Source organism: Hippocampus comes, unplaced genomic scaffold, assembly GCF_001891065.2.
Source record: "Hippocampus comes isolate QL1 unplaced genomic scaffold, H_comes_QL1_v1.1 scaffold295, whole genome shotgun sequence".
Classification (NCBI taxonomy): domain Eukaryota; kingdom Metazoa; phylum Chordata; class Actinopteri; order Syngnathiformes; family Syngnathidae; genus Hippocampus; species Hippocampus comes.
The window spans coordinates 235,412-251,955 of NW_017804848.1; the positions used below are offsets into that span (position 1 = coordinate 235,412).

At 48.9% G+C, this 16,544-nt stretch overlaps 3 protein-coding genes across 3 annotated transcripts in view; 2 read left to right on the plus strand and 1 right to left on the minus strand.

Moving 5' to 3' along the window:
* Positions 1 to 9,622, plus strand: part of larp1b (La ribonucleoprotein 1B) — an 18,624-nt gene extending 9,002 nt beyond the window's left edge. The window contains exons 5-19 of the mRNA XM_019877501.1: positions 657 to 951; positions 2,414 to 2,548; positions 2,939 to 3,104; positions 3,464 to 3,608; positions 3,672 to 3,852; positions 4,279 to 4,451; positions 4,699 to 5,070; positions 5,838 to 5,952; positions 6,024 to 6,193; positions 6,817 to 6,923; positions 7,006 to 7,166; positions 7,253 to 7,397; positions 7,697 to 7,806; positions 7,885 to 8,012; positions 8,587 to 9,622. Of these exons, the coding sequence (XP_019733060.1) occupies positions 657 to 951; positions 2,414 to 2,548; positions 2,939 to 3,104; positions 3,464 to 3,608; positions 3,672 to 3,852; positions 4,279 to 4,451; positions 4,699 to 5,070; positions 5,838 to 5,952; positions 6,024 to 6,193; positions 6,817 to 6,923; positions 7,006 to 7,166; positions 7,253 to 7,397; positions 7,697 to 7,806; positions 7,885 to 8,012; positions 8,587 to 8,790 (2,607 nt within the window). The 3' untranslated portion in view covers positions 8,791 to 9,622. The remainder of the gene's footprint in view (positions 1 to 656; positions 952 to 2,413; positions 2,549 to 2,938; positions 3,105 to 3,463; positions 3,609 to 3,671; positions 3,853 to 4,278; positions 4,452 to 4,698; positions 5,071 to 5,837; positions 5,953 to 6,023; positions 6,194 to 6,816; positions 6,924 to 7,005; positions 7,167 to 7,252; positions 7,398 to 7,696; positions 7,807 to 7,884; positions 8,013 to 8,586) is intronic.
* Positions 9,623 to 10,709: 1,087 nt separating this feature from the next.
* Positions 10,710 to 13,897, plus strand: pgrmc2 (progesterone receptor membrane component 2). The gene is made up of 3 exons (XM_019877515.1): positions 10,710 to 11,106; positions 12,891 to 13,046; positions 13,191 to 13,897. Exons 1-3 carry the CDS (start codon positions 10,752 to 10,754, stop codon positions 13,295 to 13,297), a joined length of 618 nt encoding a protein of 205 aa, XP_019733074.1. The 5' UTR covers positions 10,710 to 10,751; the 3' UTR covers positions 13,298 to 13,897.
* A 1,940-nt stretch (positions 13,898 to 15,837) lies between these two features.
* Positions 15,838 to 16,544, minus strand: part of LOC109520188 (vacuolar protein sorting-associated protein 29-like) — a 3,532-nt gene continuing 2,825 nt past the window's right edge. Inside the window, exons 2-3 of the mRNA XM_019877228.1 lie at positions 16,233 to 16,540; positions 15,838 to 16,159 (exon numbers count right to left, since the gene is read on the minus strand). Of these exons, the coding sequence (XP_019732787.1) occupies positions 16,042 to 16,159; positions 16,233 to 16,540 (426 nt within the window). The 3' untranslated portion in view covers positions 15,838 to 16,041. The remainder of the gene's footprint in view (positions 16,160 to 16,232; positions 16,541 to 16,544) is intronic.

The following is a 16,544-nucleotide window of genomic DNA, read 5'->3' on the forward strand; positions in this document are numbered from 1 at the left end:
GGAGAACGGGGAAAAAAAAAAAAAAAAAAAAAAAAAAGAGGGAAATGGCAGATGTTAAGAAGAAAACTGGCTCGAGCAGAAGCAGTTGTGCTTCTTCTTTTGCATCCAAACTAAGGTCATAATTTACAGCCACACACACACACACACATATATAAATATATTTTGAAAAATATTTAAAAATCCAAAAAAGATTCACAAAAATGAGAACCACGAGTGTGCGGGGCTCAACTGTGTGTTCCTTGTTGAAGAGACAAAATAAATGATCTCAAAAATAGAAACAAGTCAGAGGGTGGGGGGGGGGGTCACAGTCACCCCTGACACCCCCCACGAGCTGATTGGCTGAAAAAAGATCGGATTTTGGAATACGTTGATTTTAATTTTGTAAAATAAATACAATATGGATGTTTTGTTTTTGTTTTGTTTTTTTCTTTGTAAAGCTTTGCAGAGGCATCGGCAGTTACTAAAAAAAACCCCAAAATGACTCTGATGCGGTTGCAAAAAAAAAAAAAAAAATGAAAAGGGCGATCGGGACATCTCAAAAGCAAACTTCGGAATTAATTCCCTTTCAGGGAATGAAATGATAAATAAAGGAAGAAAGCTGTCATTTGCGGAGGGGATTTTGTGATGACGTCATCCCACTTGTTGATTGTGTCCAGCGGCAACAAAATGTGGTGAACAACAATAACAACAGCAGCAGTGGCGGCGGCGGCGGCAAGAAGCCGGCGTCATCCCGCCGGGACAAGGACAAGAAGCGCGAGCGACCCGACAGGAAGTCCGAGAGCAGCCATGATGGCGGAGGAGGGGGAGGCGGCGGCGGCGAGAGCAAAGAGAACCGCGAGACGCCGCCGCCGCCGCCGCCGCAGCAGCAGCCTCGACCGGAGCCGCCGGACGCCGACGGAGACGCCAAGGCGGGACAGGACGCCAAAAGCGGCAGTCCCAAGAAGAGAGGAGGTGAGCGAAAAAAAAAAAGTTCTGCCGGACAGACACCGGCGTTGCACGCGGGGGGGTGAACGCATCGTCGATTGAGACGGCGCACGTTTCGCTGCTTTCCTCGAGTTGGGGCGCGCGGACAAAAGTCTTGGGACGCGGCTCCTCGTCCGTCGGGTTCGGGGCCCATCGTGCGCTTCCAACGATGCGTCGGAACACTTCCTTGACCTTTTCGTTCGAGGATTTGTTTGAAGCAGCAAAATCAGAGTTCGCGCTTCGTAGGAATCGATTGACAATTTGAAGGTCATTGAGTCACACAAAGAAAATTGAAAACAAAACAAATCGGATGATCATTTCGGCTCATCAAATCAATTCAGTATTTCCAAAAAAAAAAAAAACATTGGAGAACATATTTATTTTACAATGACAGTATTAAAACATTTTCACTGAATAAAATCAAGCGTATCTTAAATGTCATGAATATGACATCTTAAATCACCTTGAAGCGATACAACGCCACTTCCTGCTCAATACAAAAATGGATCAAATAAAAATCTTTTGAATTTGTCGTTATTCATTTTCCAAAGTGCATCATTTTAAGGGTGAATGGAATTCCCCAAAACCTTTTGAACGAAAAAATTGCAGCACGTGTTGAAGATCTCAACATGTTCAATACATATCTAATGTACCAAAAAAAAAAAAAATTGATTATCAAAGAAATAAAAAAATGGATTTGAGAAACACTTCCCAGAAGGGCGGAAGCTGTTTTCGCTGCAAGCTCCAAAATTGACTCCGCCTATTTTGAAGTTCGGCAAAACGACGATTGCGTCGAGTGCACGTGAAACGCCGCCGCCCCCCTCCGATGTTGACGCACGATGGCCCTCGCCGCGCCGGCATGTCAGCTTGCGTGTGTTGCTGTGCAACCGTCGCTAGGTAACAAACGTAAGTGGGTGTCCCTGCCGCTGGAGGACGCCACCCGGGACGGCGGCGGCGGCGCCAGGACGCCCAAAAATTGGCCCGCTTTCACTCACCCGCTTGCTTTCCGTCTCGTCTGTCCCACGTCCAAGGCTGGGAGTGGGGGGTTCAGGCAACCCTCCCGGAGCCCCTCATCGTCTCGGCCTCAACTGATGATCTTTGTCTTTAGCTCGTTAGCAATTGTGAGCAATTGGGACACGCGCTAGAATCGTACAACAAACGACCTCGCAAAAGAAACCCCGTCTGAGGTTTTAGTTTGCCGAATGCTGAAGCTGTTTGTTCCTCCCACTTGAGGGGACCCGCGAAACCAACGTCTCTTAGTAGGAGAGGGGAAAGCCACCGACCGGGAGAGCCCGACGCCCTCCGTTTGAGAACCGCCCGTCTTTAACGAGCGCCTCGGTCGCTAAGCGCGTCATCGATATGCCGGGAATGCAGTGAAGCCGTCGGGCGGCGTGCCGGACGCCTGCCAACGTGCGCTCGCCTTTTGTTTGTTTTGTCTGGGGCTGGCCAGGTTGGAGGAGGGAACCCCGCGACTTTGGGGACGACGCGGCCAGCGTGAGGAGCGACGGAGGCGGCGGCGGCGGCTTCCGCGGCGCCGCCCGAGGCCGAGGCAAAGGGCGCGGGCGCGGGAGAGGTCGCGGCAGAGGTATGTGGACGCGACTGGCTTTCCTTTTCTTTCTTCTCCAGTGCATCCTTTCTTGCCCTCTTCTCTTTTCTCGCCTCTTATTTTTGTTTTATTTGAGTTGGTTCTCCCCACACGCCATTTTTTTTGGTTCTTGTTCTCCTCCATCCCCTCTTCATATTTTTCATTCCCCCTTGAACTTTTTTGTCCTGTTTTTTTCCTTTGTGCTCAGTGTTTAATTTTATATCCTCCCCCCATGTGTTCTTTTTTTTTTTGTTGTTGTTGTTCTTTCACCCCCTTACCCCCCCGGCCTGCTGCCTGTAACAACAGGACAGGTCGCGGCATCGGTTTAGTGTCGGTTCGAAGAGACAAAAGGGCCCGCCTCTTAACTACCCACCCTTTTGCCGCTCGCAGGTCGCTTTGAGTACTCGCAGGGCTTCCGCGACGGGACAGACGGCTCGGACGGCGCCGCCTCCGAGTTCAGCAGCGGCGGCATGGTTTACTACTACGACGACGGCAACAAAGTGCAGATGTACACGGTGGACGAGAAGCTTCTCAAGGAGTACATCAAACGACAAATGTGAGTTGAGCGGGAAACGATCGGGGTGGGCGCTGAAAAATTCACCCCCCGCCCCCGGTTTTTCATTTTTGCCCTTGACCTTTTCCTCGGGATAATTTAGTTGTTTTTTTTCTTTGTCTTGGATTCGTTTGCCCTCATTAATATTGTTGTTCTCTCCCATTTCCCCTTTTGGTTTGATACGTTTTTCTTTTCCACCTTTTGGTTCACATTTGGCTTATTGGACAGTCTATGAAATTCTAAAACATGACAGCGAGGTTCTGTTTCGCTCTTGAAACCGACTTAAATGTGACTTGATTAAACCTGCGGTGTGTTACCCCATTGAATGACCGTAACGTGACTTGTTGTCGGCCGCCTCGCAGCGAGTACTACTTCAGCTTGCACAACCTGGAGCGAGACTTCTTCCTTCGGAGGAAGATGGACGCTCAAGGCTTCCTGCCCATCTCGCTCATCGCCAGCTTCCACCGCGTCCAAGCGCTCACCACCGACGTGAGCCTCATCGTGGAGGTAAGAGCCCCGGCACCGGCCCGCCAGCGCGCCGACGTGTGACGCGTCCCCCCGTCCGGCCAGGCCCTGAAGAACAGCAAGGAAGTGGAGCTGATGAACGACAAGGTGCGCTGCAAAGTGGAGCCCGAGCGCTGGCCCATCCCCACGCCGCCCGCCGTGGGGTCGCCCAGGACGACGGACTTCTCGCAGCTCGTTCACTGTCCCGAGTTCGTTCCCCGACAGAGCGTCGCCGTCGCCAACGCCGGTCAGTGCTCTCCTTTCTCTGGCGAGCCCTTTGAAACGGTCAGTCATGCCTTGGTCGCATCTCGGCCGGATGACGAAAGGCATTTGACTTTGGAGTGAGCCGACCCTCCATGAAGCGACTCCAGTTGCTCCAGAATGCTGCTGCTCGTCTCTTTATTGGCGCTCGTAATCGGGAGCGCATCCCTTCACTGGCTCATTTTCGGGTTCTTTTGAAGACCCTCTGATTTTTTTTTTTTCCCTAATCTTGAAATGGCCTCACCCCCAGTTTAGCTCTCAGAACACACGTTCCCATTTCAGGAAGTAGCCACATCCAACGCATGTGTTTTAATAGGCTGATAAAAGTAAATGACAACAGTGTGGTGTAATCAATGTCAAGCATTTAAAAAAAATAAAATAAAAGGCAAATTCAAGCGCTTTGTGTCGGCAGCTTCACCGCCCGTGAAGGAAACCCCCACCGAACCCGCGACGTCTCAAGAACCCGCAGATGAGCCCTCAACTTCCGGACAGGAGCCAGCCACGGGGGCTGACACCCCAAAAGACGCTCCCGATGCCTGGATCCAGGTGGAGAAACGTCACCGACACGCCTCCGGCAAAGCAAAGGTAGGCGGGGCTCTTTAGTTTCCTCCACTGTCGATGAGGGGAGACCTTTTTGCAACTTGAACTGGATAAAACACTGTTGAACATGCAACAATCAGTTGTAACGTCAACACGGCTACGCGACAATGTGCAGCGACCACCTCGGAGTCTACCGGAACCTACAAAACAATGCCGTCCATTTTAGAGAAACGTCACTATCCGGAAAAGGTTGTTTACTTGGCTAACGTTGCCGTGGACGATGCGTTTCAAGGACCGCGGCGAGGCTCCGCCGCAGCAGCACCACCACGGGCGCGTCTCCACCGTCGCCCCGGAGGCCGACCAGGAGGAGCTGGACTTCATGTTCGACGAGGAGATGGAGCAGATGGCGCCGCGCAAGAACCAGTTCACCGACTGGTCGGACGACGACGACTCGGACTACGAGCTGGACGATCAGGACGTCAACAAGATCCTGATCGTCACGCAGACGCCGCCGTACGTTCGAAAGCACCCCGGCGGCGACCGCACCGGCAACCACGAGTCGCGCGCCAAGCTGACCGCCGACCTGGTCAAGGCCATCAACGACGGCCTTTATTACTACGAGCAGGACCTGTGGAAGGGAGCCGAGCAGACCGAGTGCACCAAGGTAACATCCTTCGCGATTGTATACTGAAAATGAGAACGAACACTCCAAGCAATTGGCATCTGGTGACCGCACGCTAACACCGCCAAAGTTGACTTCTCGCCGTCAGCCTTTTAATATGCACGGCTTCCTGCTAATACCACCTCGTGTCGCACAATTTCCGAGCTCTGGTCTTTATCAGCGACGAACACGTCTAGTATGAGAGCATAAATACCGCGGCCACCTCGGGCCGCACGTCCTCGGCGTGGCCAAATTTAGTCGGCCGTGAATCACCCTGAGAAGCCTGACCCGCTTTTTTGGGAGGGGGGGGGGGGACAAGTTTACAGTACATTTGTTCATTGGTGTCGTCATTGTCTTTTATAATCCCGACACGTCGTCACAGCGTGCGGCGGCGCTTAAATCCGACAACACTGACTCGCCACACGGTCCGAGTTGAACTTAAGTGCCGTTTCAATTTTTTTTTTTTTCCATGGGCACGCTCAGTCAAATGTTCCCATTCTCATGGCAGAAACTTGAGCTCCCATTTTTAAGATGCTGCTCACGTCATAATTTTTCGTCCTGCTCTTTTGAAACCCAAGTTTTTGAAGTGCACAGCATGTGGGAACTGTCACCCCTGAACACACACGCCAAGGTCACTTTTTCCACTGATGTGTAACGTTCAAAGTCCCTTGCACATCTGTTGTCTCACACGCACACACGCCGGTCATGTTCCTTCTTATCAGCCTTTTTACAACCTGTTTGAAAAAAAGGTCCCCACTTCCTGTCTTCAGCAGGAAGTCGAGAACTTCAAGAAGCTGAGCGTCATCAGCCAGGACGAGTTTGACACTCTTACGCCCAAAGTAGCCGTGGACCCCGATCAGGAAGTGCCGTCCCTGCCCGCTGCCGGTGAGCTTCGTCGCAAAGCGCGCCGGGTAAACATTTGCGGCGAATTAACACTCAACGTTGCGCATTGTCAGTGCCCAGCGACACGGAAATGGCTCGATCGTTGCCCAAAACGGTGCCGGAATCGCCCATTGCCCACCAGCCCAGGACCCCGAGGACACCGCGCACCCCAGGGCGCCAGGACCCCACCAAGGCGCCGCGCTTTTACCCCGTGATGAAGGAGAGCGGCTCCGTGGATGGACAGGTGAGGTCGGCAGAGAACCCTCTTGGTGTTGGGGAGCGAGACTCCGCCTCATCACTTTCGATTCCTACGTTAGCTTCCAGCGTTAGCGCTTATCAACATTCCCACAAGCGTTTGTTGGCTTTCACTGTGGCCTTCTGAAGTTAGCTTCCAACTTTTTACCTGTAACGTTAGCTTCAACGTGACCTCTGATAGGTTCCAACGTTTGCAACTCAAGTTAGCTTCAGAGGTTATTTCTTAACATCCAAGCCAAGAAAGACCAACGTTGTCTTCCGACGTGAGCGCCAATGCTAGCTTCCAACCTTGGATACCAAAATTAGCTTTGAGCATAACCTCGAACGTTCTCTTGCGATGTTGGCTTCAATCTTAGATTCTGAAGTTAGCTTCCAATGTTAGCTTCTTAAGTTGGCTGCTAATGTTGGCTCTAACTTAGGAGCTGACGAAGATCAATTTTAGCTTTTGGCGTCAGCTCAAACATCCTTGGCATCCATTGTTCTCTTCAAGAACTGCCCCCAACTATCTATCTGTCTATTTACTTATTTCAGCAAATGTCGGTTGAGTGCTGATTGACCGATTTAATTTTTACGGCCAGCAGCAGTCCTGATGATGATTTTCCCATCTTGCAGATGCCCAGGAAAAAGAAGACCCGGCACAGTTCCAACCCACCGCAGGAGGCGCACATCGGCTGGGTGATGGACTCACGCGAGCACCGGCCGCGGTCCGCCTCCATCAGGTCTAGTTTTTTTTTTTTTTTGGTGTGTGTGCGCGTTTTGAAATCAGCTAACAGGTTGTCTTTGGTCCTCGTCCCCACACAGCAGCTCCAACGCGTCTCCTTCCGAAGGGGCCCCGCTGACGACAGGTTACGGCTGCACGCCGCAGTCGCTGCCCAAGTTCTGGCACCCGTCGCACGAGCTGCTGCGCGACAACGGCTTCACGCAGCAGGGCTACCACAAGTACAGACGACGATGCCTGAACGGTACCGAGAACAGAAGCACAAATGCTCCCGTTTTTGGCATCCCTTCTTGAGTGACAAGGGCATCCGTTTGGGTATTTGTGTGCCAGAGCGTAAGCGGCTTGGCGTCGGCCAATCGCAGGAGATGAACACCCTGTTCCGGTTCTGGTCCTTCTTCCTGAGGGACAACTTCAACAGGAAGATGTACGAGGAGTTCAAACAGTACGCCCTGGAGGATGCCAAAGACAACTACAGGTGAGGTTGGGGAGACTGACCGTATTTCTTCAACTAGTGGCCTCCGCTTGAATAGAGGGCATGCCCCAAATTCAGAAAGTACTTCAGACAGGAAAACGTGTTATCCGCCATGCCTCCCGATATTACAACAAGAGGGCTGCTTAAATAGCGGCGGCTGGTAGAAGCAGCCTTCACGAGTAGTCGGTACATTGAATAAGGCCGGTATTGCCCCGCCCTCGGGATACCTTTTATTTGCTACTCACCCATTCCATGGCGTGACACATTGGTTGACCTCCATGTTTGTTCTGACTGCCTTCCAGGTACGGCCTGGAATGCCTGTTCCGGTATTACAGCTATGGCCTGGAGAAGAGGTTTCGCTTGGACCTGTTCAAGGACTTCCAGGAAGAGACCCTGAGGGACTTTGAGAGAGGTAACGGATCCCGCTCGCCACCAAGTCTTGTTTGCGTTGTAACAAGAAGAGTGTGAAAGGACTGGCTTTCTCCTGCAGGTCAGCTGTACGGCCTGGAGAAGTTCTGGGCCTTCCTCAAGTACTCCAAGATGAAGAATCAGACCATCGACCCTAAGCTGAAAGAACACCTCTCCCAGTTCAAGAACCTGGAAGACTTCAGGGTGGTGGTGAGTGACACTCACAGTTTGAGGAGAGAGACATACCCGCCGAAAGCCTCACTGGAAAACAGTCAGGTCCAGGAAGACATCATTGGAAAGGAGTCAGGCCCTTGAAGACCTCACGAGACGCTTCGACTGAAAGGTTGTTTAGGGACACAGCGGAGACCAGTCAGGTCCTTGAAAGCTACACTGTCACTCAGTCCAGCCCGTTGTTTAGAGGCTACGCATGGAAGCAACACAGGAAACTGTTCAAGTCATGGAAGGCCACAGAGGAAATTTCCATATCTGATGGACAGCTAGGTCCAAGAAGGGCATTCTTGAAAGCAGTTAGGTCCTTGAAGACCTCACTAGAAACCATTCAGATCCATAAGGCCGCACAGGAAACCAGTCAAGTCCCAGTAGGCCACAGAGGGAAAAAAAAAAAAATTTTTTTTTTTTTGATGGATGGCCAAGCCTGGTCCTGGAATGTCATTGTGGACAGCAGTGAGGTCCCGGAAGGCCACATTTTTTCCCCATGTTTTATCCTCAAATGAGTGTTAAGGGGATGTTCGAGAGTGATAAATGCTAATCCTTATGCCCACAGCCCCCCATGGGAGAGGAAGGAGGCCGGAGGAGATGCCACTCGTCAGCGGCGGGGGATGAGGGCAGGCGTCGCCGTCATCCCTCCAACTCTACCTCAAAGTCGATGCAGGCGTCCTCCAAAGCACCACCGACGCACCACAAAGACGGAGGCGCCCAGAAGAAGAAGGCGGACGAGCCCAAATCGGGAAAGAAGGACACGGAATGAAGATGGCGAGCGCGCGTTGACCTGATGTGGTGTTTGCGGCACGTCAATACAAAGCCGCCGTCTGGATTGTCTACGCAAACGTTTACAACATCAGATGCATTCCGTGCATTTTGATCCTCACTTTTGCCAAACTCGATCGATCCTCACTTGATCTGTAAACTGCCACTGCGGCCGCCCTCCTGTGCCTTAATCTTTTTCGCCCCCGCTTAAATGTACTTTTATTTTTCTAACGTCTTTTAAAGGTTCATCGGATTAAAAGAAATTAGATATGCATTTTAATTGTGACAATCATGTCGACACTTTTAATTCAAATACATTTTATGCCACCCGCAAGCTTTAAAAAGTCCCTTCTGACATAATTTATTCTTTTACTTCTGGTCGTTATCGACTTGATTGATGGTGTGGTCATGACTTTTTGCTTCATTATAGAATAATTTCTGCTGGAATTATGGGATTGAGCTAGCCACGGAAAGAAAACCTAAAGTGGTTTTCCTTTTTTTTTTTTTTTTGTTCAAAGTTTACTGGATATTACGCTTTAGGCTTTTTTGTGCTTTTAGTGCACTTAAATTGCTTTTTCTTATTTTCATTATTGCTTCAATGGACTTAAAATTGAGGTTTTAAAGTTGAATTAAAGAAAAAAATGTAAATACTATATAAAAAAAATCTTTGGCTATTCAGTTATTCTTTGATTTTAGGAAGTGATTTGTCAGTAGCGTTTTTTTGGAGTGTTTTTTTTTTGTGGGTGGGGGGGAAAGTAATGCATGTTAATATCTTGAATTGTACTGTAAAAATGCCCAAAAAATATTAAATAAAAATCGATTGTATAAATGTACATTGTGAGAAGCCCTTTTATCCCTCCGACATTTCATGAATTTTGTAAACTCCTCAAACATGATCAACACCACTCTGTCCCAAAGTGATAACGGAGAATGAAAATCACACAACTACTACTAAATATTAACATGACACTGAGATTCTCTCAAAATGTTTGCCTCTAAAAACATAGTCGTTATATTATCTGGAATATTGTTGGCGTCGACTTTAGGGAGTCGGATCTCATTTGTTATTTTGACAGTACAGCTGCCAAATGAGGACGCCTCAGGTGGCCGCACAGGTGGGCGGGTGACGTGCTGCCTTCATGAAGACCTCGTATAACAATCGCAGTCGGACAGCGACCCGCGTCTTTAGGCAACAAAAACGTCAGAATGGTGTATTTTAATGGCAAAACCATCTCGACGAGCACATTTGACGTGTCTTAACAGTAAAGTACCCGTTTTTTGAATTGATGTGACTGACGATATGTTTGGAGGAGGGGGGTAATTTTCATAGAATGCGCCCCAAAGTGACGACGGATCGAATTTCGAGATACTTTTTAATCATGTAGATTCTCCCTTGATTTAAGTTTGGGGTGATCCAGACGGGAAATTGAGCACAACTGACAAAATACGCACAAGACACAAAGAGAAAAAATCGTTCATCCTATTTCAACTAATATGACACGAGGAACGTCATAACTACTCATAACAGCCGTTAGAAATGTCTATTTTAGTGTTAAACAAATTTGAGAAAGTGAAAGTGATGTTTTGATAGCGAGATAACGAAAACAATCCAAAGAAAAGCGGACATGCATGCTGAATTACTAATAATATTTTGAAAATACTATTTTTGTGTGCGTAATAGTTAAATGTCCAATTTGTGGTCGATGTGACGGGCAACACTGCATTTTCCACGTACGTCAGAGAAACAAAAATGAGTCATTTATGAACACAATGTCTTATCAGTACTGTATATTCTCTCTTGATTCGAAGTTTTTTGTGATTTTTCTCGCGATCTGGGGGTTCTCAAATCCCACGTTGAAGCCACGTAATGGGAATCCCGGTCTCGCCAAGCCGTCACACTTTTTTCCCGACAGCCACGAACGCATCACTGGGCCAGGGGCGGGTACACGCTAATCGTGCAGTATGGCGGACGATGGAGACAGCTCGGCCGCTCCGCTCGACACAAGCGGCGGTCGGGACACGGCGGAGGAGTCCGGCGGCGGCGAGGGGCTCGGTCTGGGCGGGATGCCTCTGAACATCGTCGTGTTGTTGGCAGTGCTGGCGGCGTGCGTGGCGCTATACCGCCGCTGGGCCAGGCGGCTCGGCGCAGACGGCGCGGCCCGGGGCGACGAGGCCTCGGCGCTACCCAAAATGAGGCGGCGGGACTTGACGCTAGAGCAGCTGCGCGAGTACGACGGGCTGCAGAACCCCCGCATTCTCATGGCCGTCAACATGAAGGTGTTCGACGTGACCAGCGGCAAAAAATTCTACGGGAAAGGTGCGCGGACGCTTTACCGCTTCACACATCTCTCGCGCTCCCATGTCTTGAAGCAGACAATCGGACGTAAAGTCGCTTTGTGAATCGAGGGCTCGCGTCGCTCGTTTTCTTGGCGGGGCGGGGGGGCTTTTGTCTTGTATTGAGTGGCGGATAGCGAGATGCTAATCAGCTAGAGACGTTAACGTTCGCATTGGTCTAAACTCGTTAAAATGTGTGTTTTATCAAATACGAGATGTGACGGTTTACGTGGCAAGAACAGGGTCCAATGGAGCTCCGTGGTTCGCGGTCTAAACTCAAAATGGTTTGGGGGGAGCGGGAGGCTTTGGTCTTGTTTTCGACGGGGATAGCACGATGCTAACAGTTTTGCACGACCACTTGGCTACTTTGTTGACGTTCGCTCCCTCTAGTGCGAACTCGTTCCAATGTGCGTTTAGTAATACGAGCTGTGACCGTTTACGTGGCAACAATTGGGCGTAAAGTCACTTGGTGAATCGCGGGCTATCATCAATTCGATTCGTGTGGAGTAAGTGGGGGGGGGGGCGCTTTGGTCTGTTATAATTGGCGCCGGTTTCGTGCCAACGACTTCGCAGGAGCACCCGCGGGGAGATTTGTGAACATGCCGCCGCAACAAAGCACGCAAATGTTGCCGCATTCGACGTTTTCGCTGTGTTTGGGTTGGAATGTCAACGTTAGCGCGTTAGCTCGTTGACGCGCACACGCTGTGACCCGTCGGCAGTTGTTTTACTGCTGCTTTCAAAACACGGTCGCAACTTCACTTTGGAAGCCTTGCCCCTGGCTCGAGTCACTACTGCCGCCCTGAAACGCGAACACTTACTTGCCTTTGAGCCCTACTTTGAAACCCCAATTTTAGTTTGAAAGTCCGGTGCGAGTTGACTTTTAACACGCGATGTACCTTCTTCGCTCTACAATTTAAATAGTATTATTATTGAAATCATCGCTAATCCACAGGATGGTATGTGTTTATTCCGTGTACAGAAAGTGTTTTATTCAAAAAAGAGACGTGTGAGATTAAGCCAGTATCTCTTTTGAATGAGAGCGTGCCTACGGAAAATATGTCAGCAAATGTTTATCTTCACACTTAGGGCACATCTAATCTGTATGCTGATAGCAAGACACACACACGCGCACACATGCTTCACTGAGCTTACGTTGTGCCACGAGTCGACGCGGCCGCCCATCCTAAAACAGTCCAAAGAGCTCACGGTGCAACCAAACTTAATATAATAAGCAGGGTTTGACCAATATAGTTTTTCTGAAAATTTAATTGGCGTTGAGGGGGCAGATGCTGATTCCAATATGCGGGAGAGAAAAATACCCATAGTATAAGACGTCATGAATAAAATCAACTTTTTGGGTTACCGAATGGCTCCAGAAACTTAGGATGTGAATATCGGGCCAAATATTTGACTGTTTTACAATGCTCTTGTCTTTTGTTTCACTTCACAAAAGCCACGCGGAGCATGCCATTCGTGACGTTACGAGGACATTAGTCCCTGTCGCGTGTGTGTTGCTCATAGTTGAATGTGTGTCACTTTTGACGGAGCTGCTTGATTTTTGTTGCGCGGATTTGACATCCAGGTCAATTCGGACTGGTTCCTGAGAGTAAAATGGCGTCTACCCCATACCTCGAAAAAAAAAATGAGTCAAGTTAGCAGCAAGAGCTGATTTGTGCATGGTGCCCTTGAATGTTGGCCACGACGTGATGTCATGCTTGACTTAGTGCTGGGAAGCGGATTTGTGACGTGTGGTTTGTGCCGCCTCAGAGGGTCCGTACGGGATCTTCGCGGGTCGCGACGCGTCCCGGGGCCTGGCCACCTTCTGCCTGGAGAAAGGAGCCCTGAGGGATGAGTACGACGACCTGTCCGACCTCAGCGCCGTCCAGATGGAGAGCGTCCGAGAGTGGGAGATGCAGTTCATGGGTATAACCGCGCATATTCACAACCCCCCAAATGGTCTTTTTCTTGCTGTAATATGCATGCGGTGGTCAGTTTTTGGAGTGCCTACCGTGGAGATGTTCCCTGTCCCCCTCTCCGTCCAACTGATTGTGTTTTCCCCCGTTCCAGAGAAGTACGACTACGTGGGGCGGTTGCTGAAGCCCGGCGACGAGCCGTCCGAGTACACGGACGAGGAGGACATCAAAGACATCAAGGAGCACCCCAAACACGACTGACTGCTTCCTTGCTCCCTCACTTCCTCATTTCCTTCCTTCCCTCCTTCCTTCCTTCCTTCCTTCCACTTTTCGACCCCTGACCGATCGCCACCATCTTGGGCCTCCGCTCTCTTCCTTTCCACCTCTTCTTCTGGACGGGCTTCAGGAAAACTTCTTTTGACTGTCTCGCTCACATTCGTACGTGTTTGTGACGGCCTGCCAATCAAGCCATCTGTCAATCAATAATGTCACCCCCTAGGGCACAAGTGTGGCTGTACCAAAGGTGTGAGGTAGGGCGGAGCTCTCTCTACTCTTGCTGATGATGTCTGTCTAGTATTGCAGGGAGAGCCAGTGAATTGGGGGCGGGGGTGGGGGGGTCATATGGTGGGATTGGAATCGGGGAAGGAGGGGTTGGAGGCGCTGAAAGGGTACTTGATTGGCGTCCCAAATCAATCGATTCAATCGTTTACAAGCCGGCTCCAAGTCTGTAGGCCCCGCACCCCCAAAACACCTGTCGTGGTCCCCTTTCAAAAACGGAATGGTCCAAGTATTAGTCGTGCCTTATTTGCTTTGTTGTCCCTTGTGGAGAAGTCCTCACCCCCCCCCCCCCAAAAAAAAACACAACGAAAAGGCACATGATGATTAGTCCAGTTTACCGACTTGTAAATAGCTAGCGCTTAGGACTCCAGTCAGTCAGTGTTACTGCCATGTTGACGTAGTCCACATTTTGTTTTTCTTTCTTTCTTCAACACAATCACCCCCAACCCCACAGTTGCTGCCCCCAGCCCGACCCCCCCCACCCTATCCACTTTGAGTGTGTGTGTTAGACTGGGGGAATGTTGCAGACAGTGTACATACTAAACAATATCCATGGTTTTCTTCAAGCATGACACAACCGCGAGTTTGGCCCCTTTGCCACCGTGTTACGTATTTAATGTCAGATGAGTGCGCGTGTGGAAGTTTGTGTGTGTGTGTGTGTGTGTGTGTGTGTGTGTGTTAGACTGGGGGAATGTTGCAGACAGTGTACATACTAAACAATATCCATGGTTTTCTTCAAGCATGACACAACCGCGAGTTTGGCCCCTTTGCCACCGTGTTACGTATTTAATGTCAGATGAGTGCGCGTGTGGAAGTTTGTGTGTGTGTGTGTGTGTGTGTGTGTGTGTGTGTGTGTGTGTGTGTGTGTGTGTGTGGGCGGGTGTTTGTGCGCCGGGCAGGAAGGGATTCGTTCATGCAAAATAAATTGTTTGGTTAATAATTGATTCTTTGTCTCTGAATCTATGAAAATGTTGAGTGTAAATCGCTATAACCACAGAGCAGGAAGTGAAGCTCTCGGCCGGCCAATCCGAGTAATGCATTGAATGAAACGCAACTGACCTCCCCTGACTGAATTTTTGTCAATCGCATGCTGACATGCTAATGCTAATAGATGGTTGCGCTAACCAGCGGTGCATGATAAATGTCACTCGGTGAGGGTATTGATTGTGAATTCAGTCATACCGATAAAATGGCAGTAAGGGGCCCGGACGTCAGTCTGCTTGCATGCCCCATTCCGCCACGACTGATTTCCAAAAAGCCTACTTTCCCGTTTTCCCTCTCCATTGACTTCGTTTGACTTGATTTCACAAAGATTGACCTATTTTTACTTGCACTTTTAAAAGTGCCTGTTGTTCAAAACCCGGAATGGCCTCTTTTGAGCTGTGAATTCCAATTTTTAAATGTGAGGAGGTATAACTAACTTAACCACCACTAGGCGGCAGTATCGACAGGCTCGCTCAGCATAGAGGGAATTTCCACTGGAGCAACTCGTGCTAAAATCTTGTTCCAGGGTGTTTTTTGGGGGGAGGGAAGAGCTCAAGGTTGCTTTTGACATTTTATTTGCTGTTAATTATCAAAACTACAATTCCATATACCATTTTTTTACTTTATTGAATGATTGCTTACTCAATAATAACGTAAATTAAAAAGAGCCTTAATTATTGTACTTTTTTAATTGCATGGAGACCTTTTCCCCTCGAGTTGGTTGAAATACAATTTTGTCTTATTTAGTAATGTAAATGTATTTTGAACAATTTCGCATAGGCATTGAACATTTGATTAGATTGCAAAATCAACTCAAAAAAAAGAAATGATTTGATAAATGGGAGATGATATACATATACAGTAAACATTAACTATTAAAATAATTCACACTAATCAAGAATGAACATGACTAAACTTGATTAAAAAAGGCTGTTTCGGAAGTTTTTTTAACTGATTTTATTAAATAATTGGTCAACCAATTTCATAAGTATGAGCGTGACTAACGGTACAATTTTACATGTCATGAATTTTGGTTTACGTCAAATATGTCATTTATCCAATTAAAGGTGTACATAGAGTTAGTGTAGCTATCAAAAACAAGTTTTATTTTAAGGTATAAAATGGCCTGACACCACTTTGCATTTCCTGTTCAGAAATAATGCTTTATAATCAAATTGAAGCACATCCACGTTACCATAAACACTACTTGGAAAAAATGAAACTTGGTGTTGATTTTATGAGTAAAGACAAAACAATAGTAGAGTGAAGTCCTTTATTTTGTCCGACGTGGAAAGAAAGAAATGGAGAAGGAAGCTAAATTAGCACGTGAAAGAAATGTTTGTATTCAGTACAATGACTAAACTCCCAACACAAGTGAGGGGTGAAAAAAAAAATATGAACAATATATTACAGGGCTGACACTGCCCCCTAGCGGAAAGGAATGGAACATCTGGTCCTGCTTCTTAAGACTTTTTGTACTCGATTCTTTCCACCTTGACGTCGTCTCCGATCAGCTGGTAGACATACGTCACCACCGTGGACGCCTGGATGTCCATAAGCACGAATGACGGGATTATATTGCTACAAAAAGAGGCGACAACAAAAACCATGATCACGCTTCCCCAAACCGACAAGACAAACCTCTCGGCGGTACCTTTCTAGCGCGCTGTAGGCTCCGGTGGCGGACCCGGGATTGATGTAGAACTTGTTCTCGTTCTCAAAGGCCTCAAACTTGTGCGTGTGTCCCGAGATGAGGATGTCCACGTCCAGCTGCCTCTGCAGCAGCGCCAGGCTGGCCATGTCCCCCCACGGGATCACCTGGTGGCCGTGGATCAGGCCGATCTTGAACTGGCCCACCGTCACCACCTTCTGCTCCGGGTAGTTCAGGTTCTGAAAGATAGGCGCAAAACCCTGCTCGGAAGGTCCTCCCGCCTCTGGGGAAGTGTTTATTTTGCCTGCCCCCTGC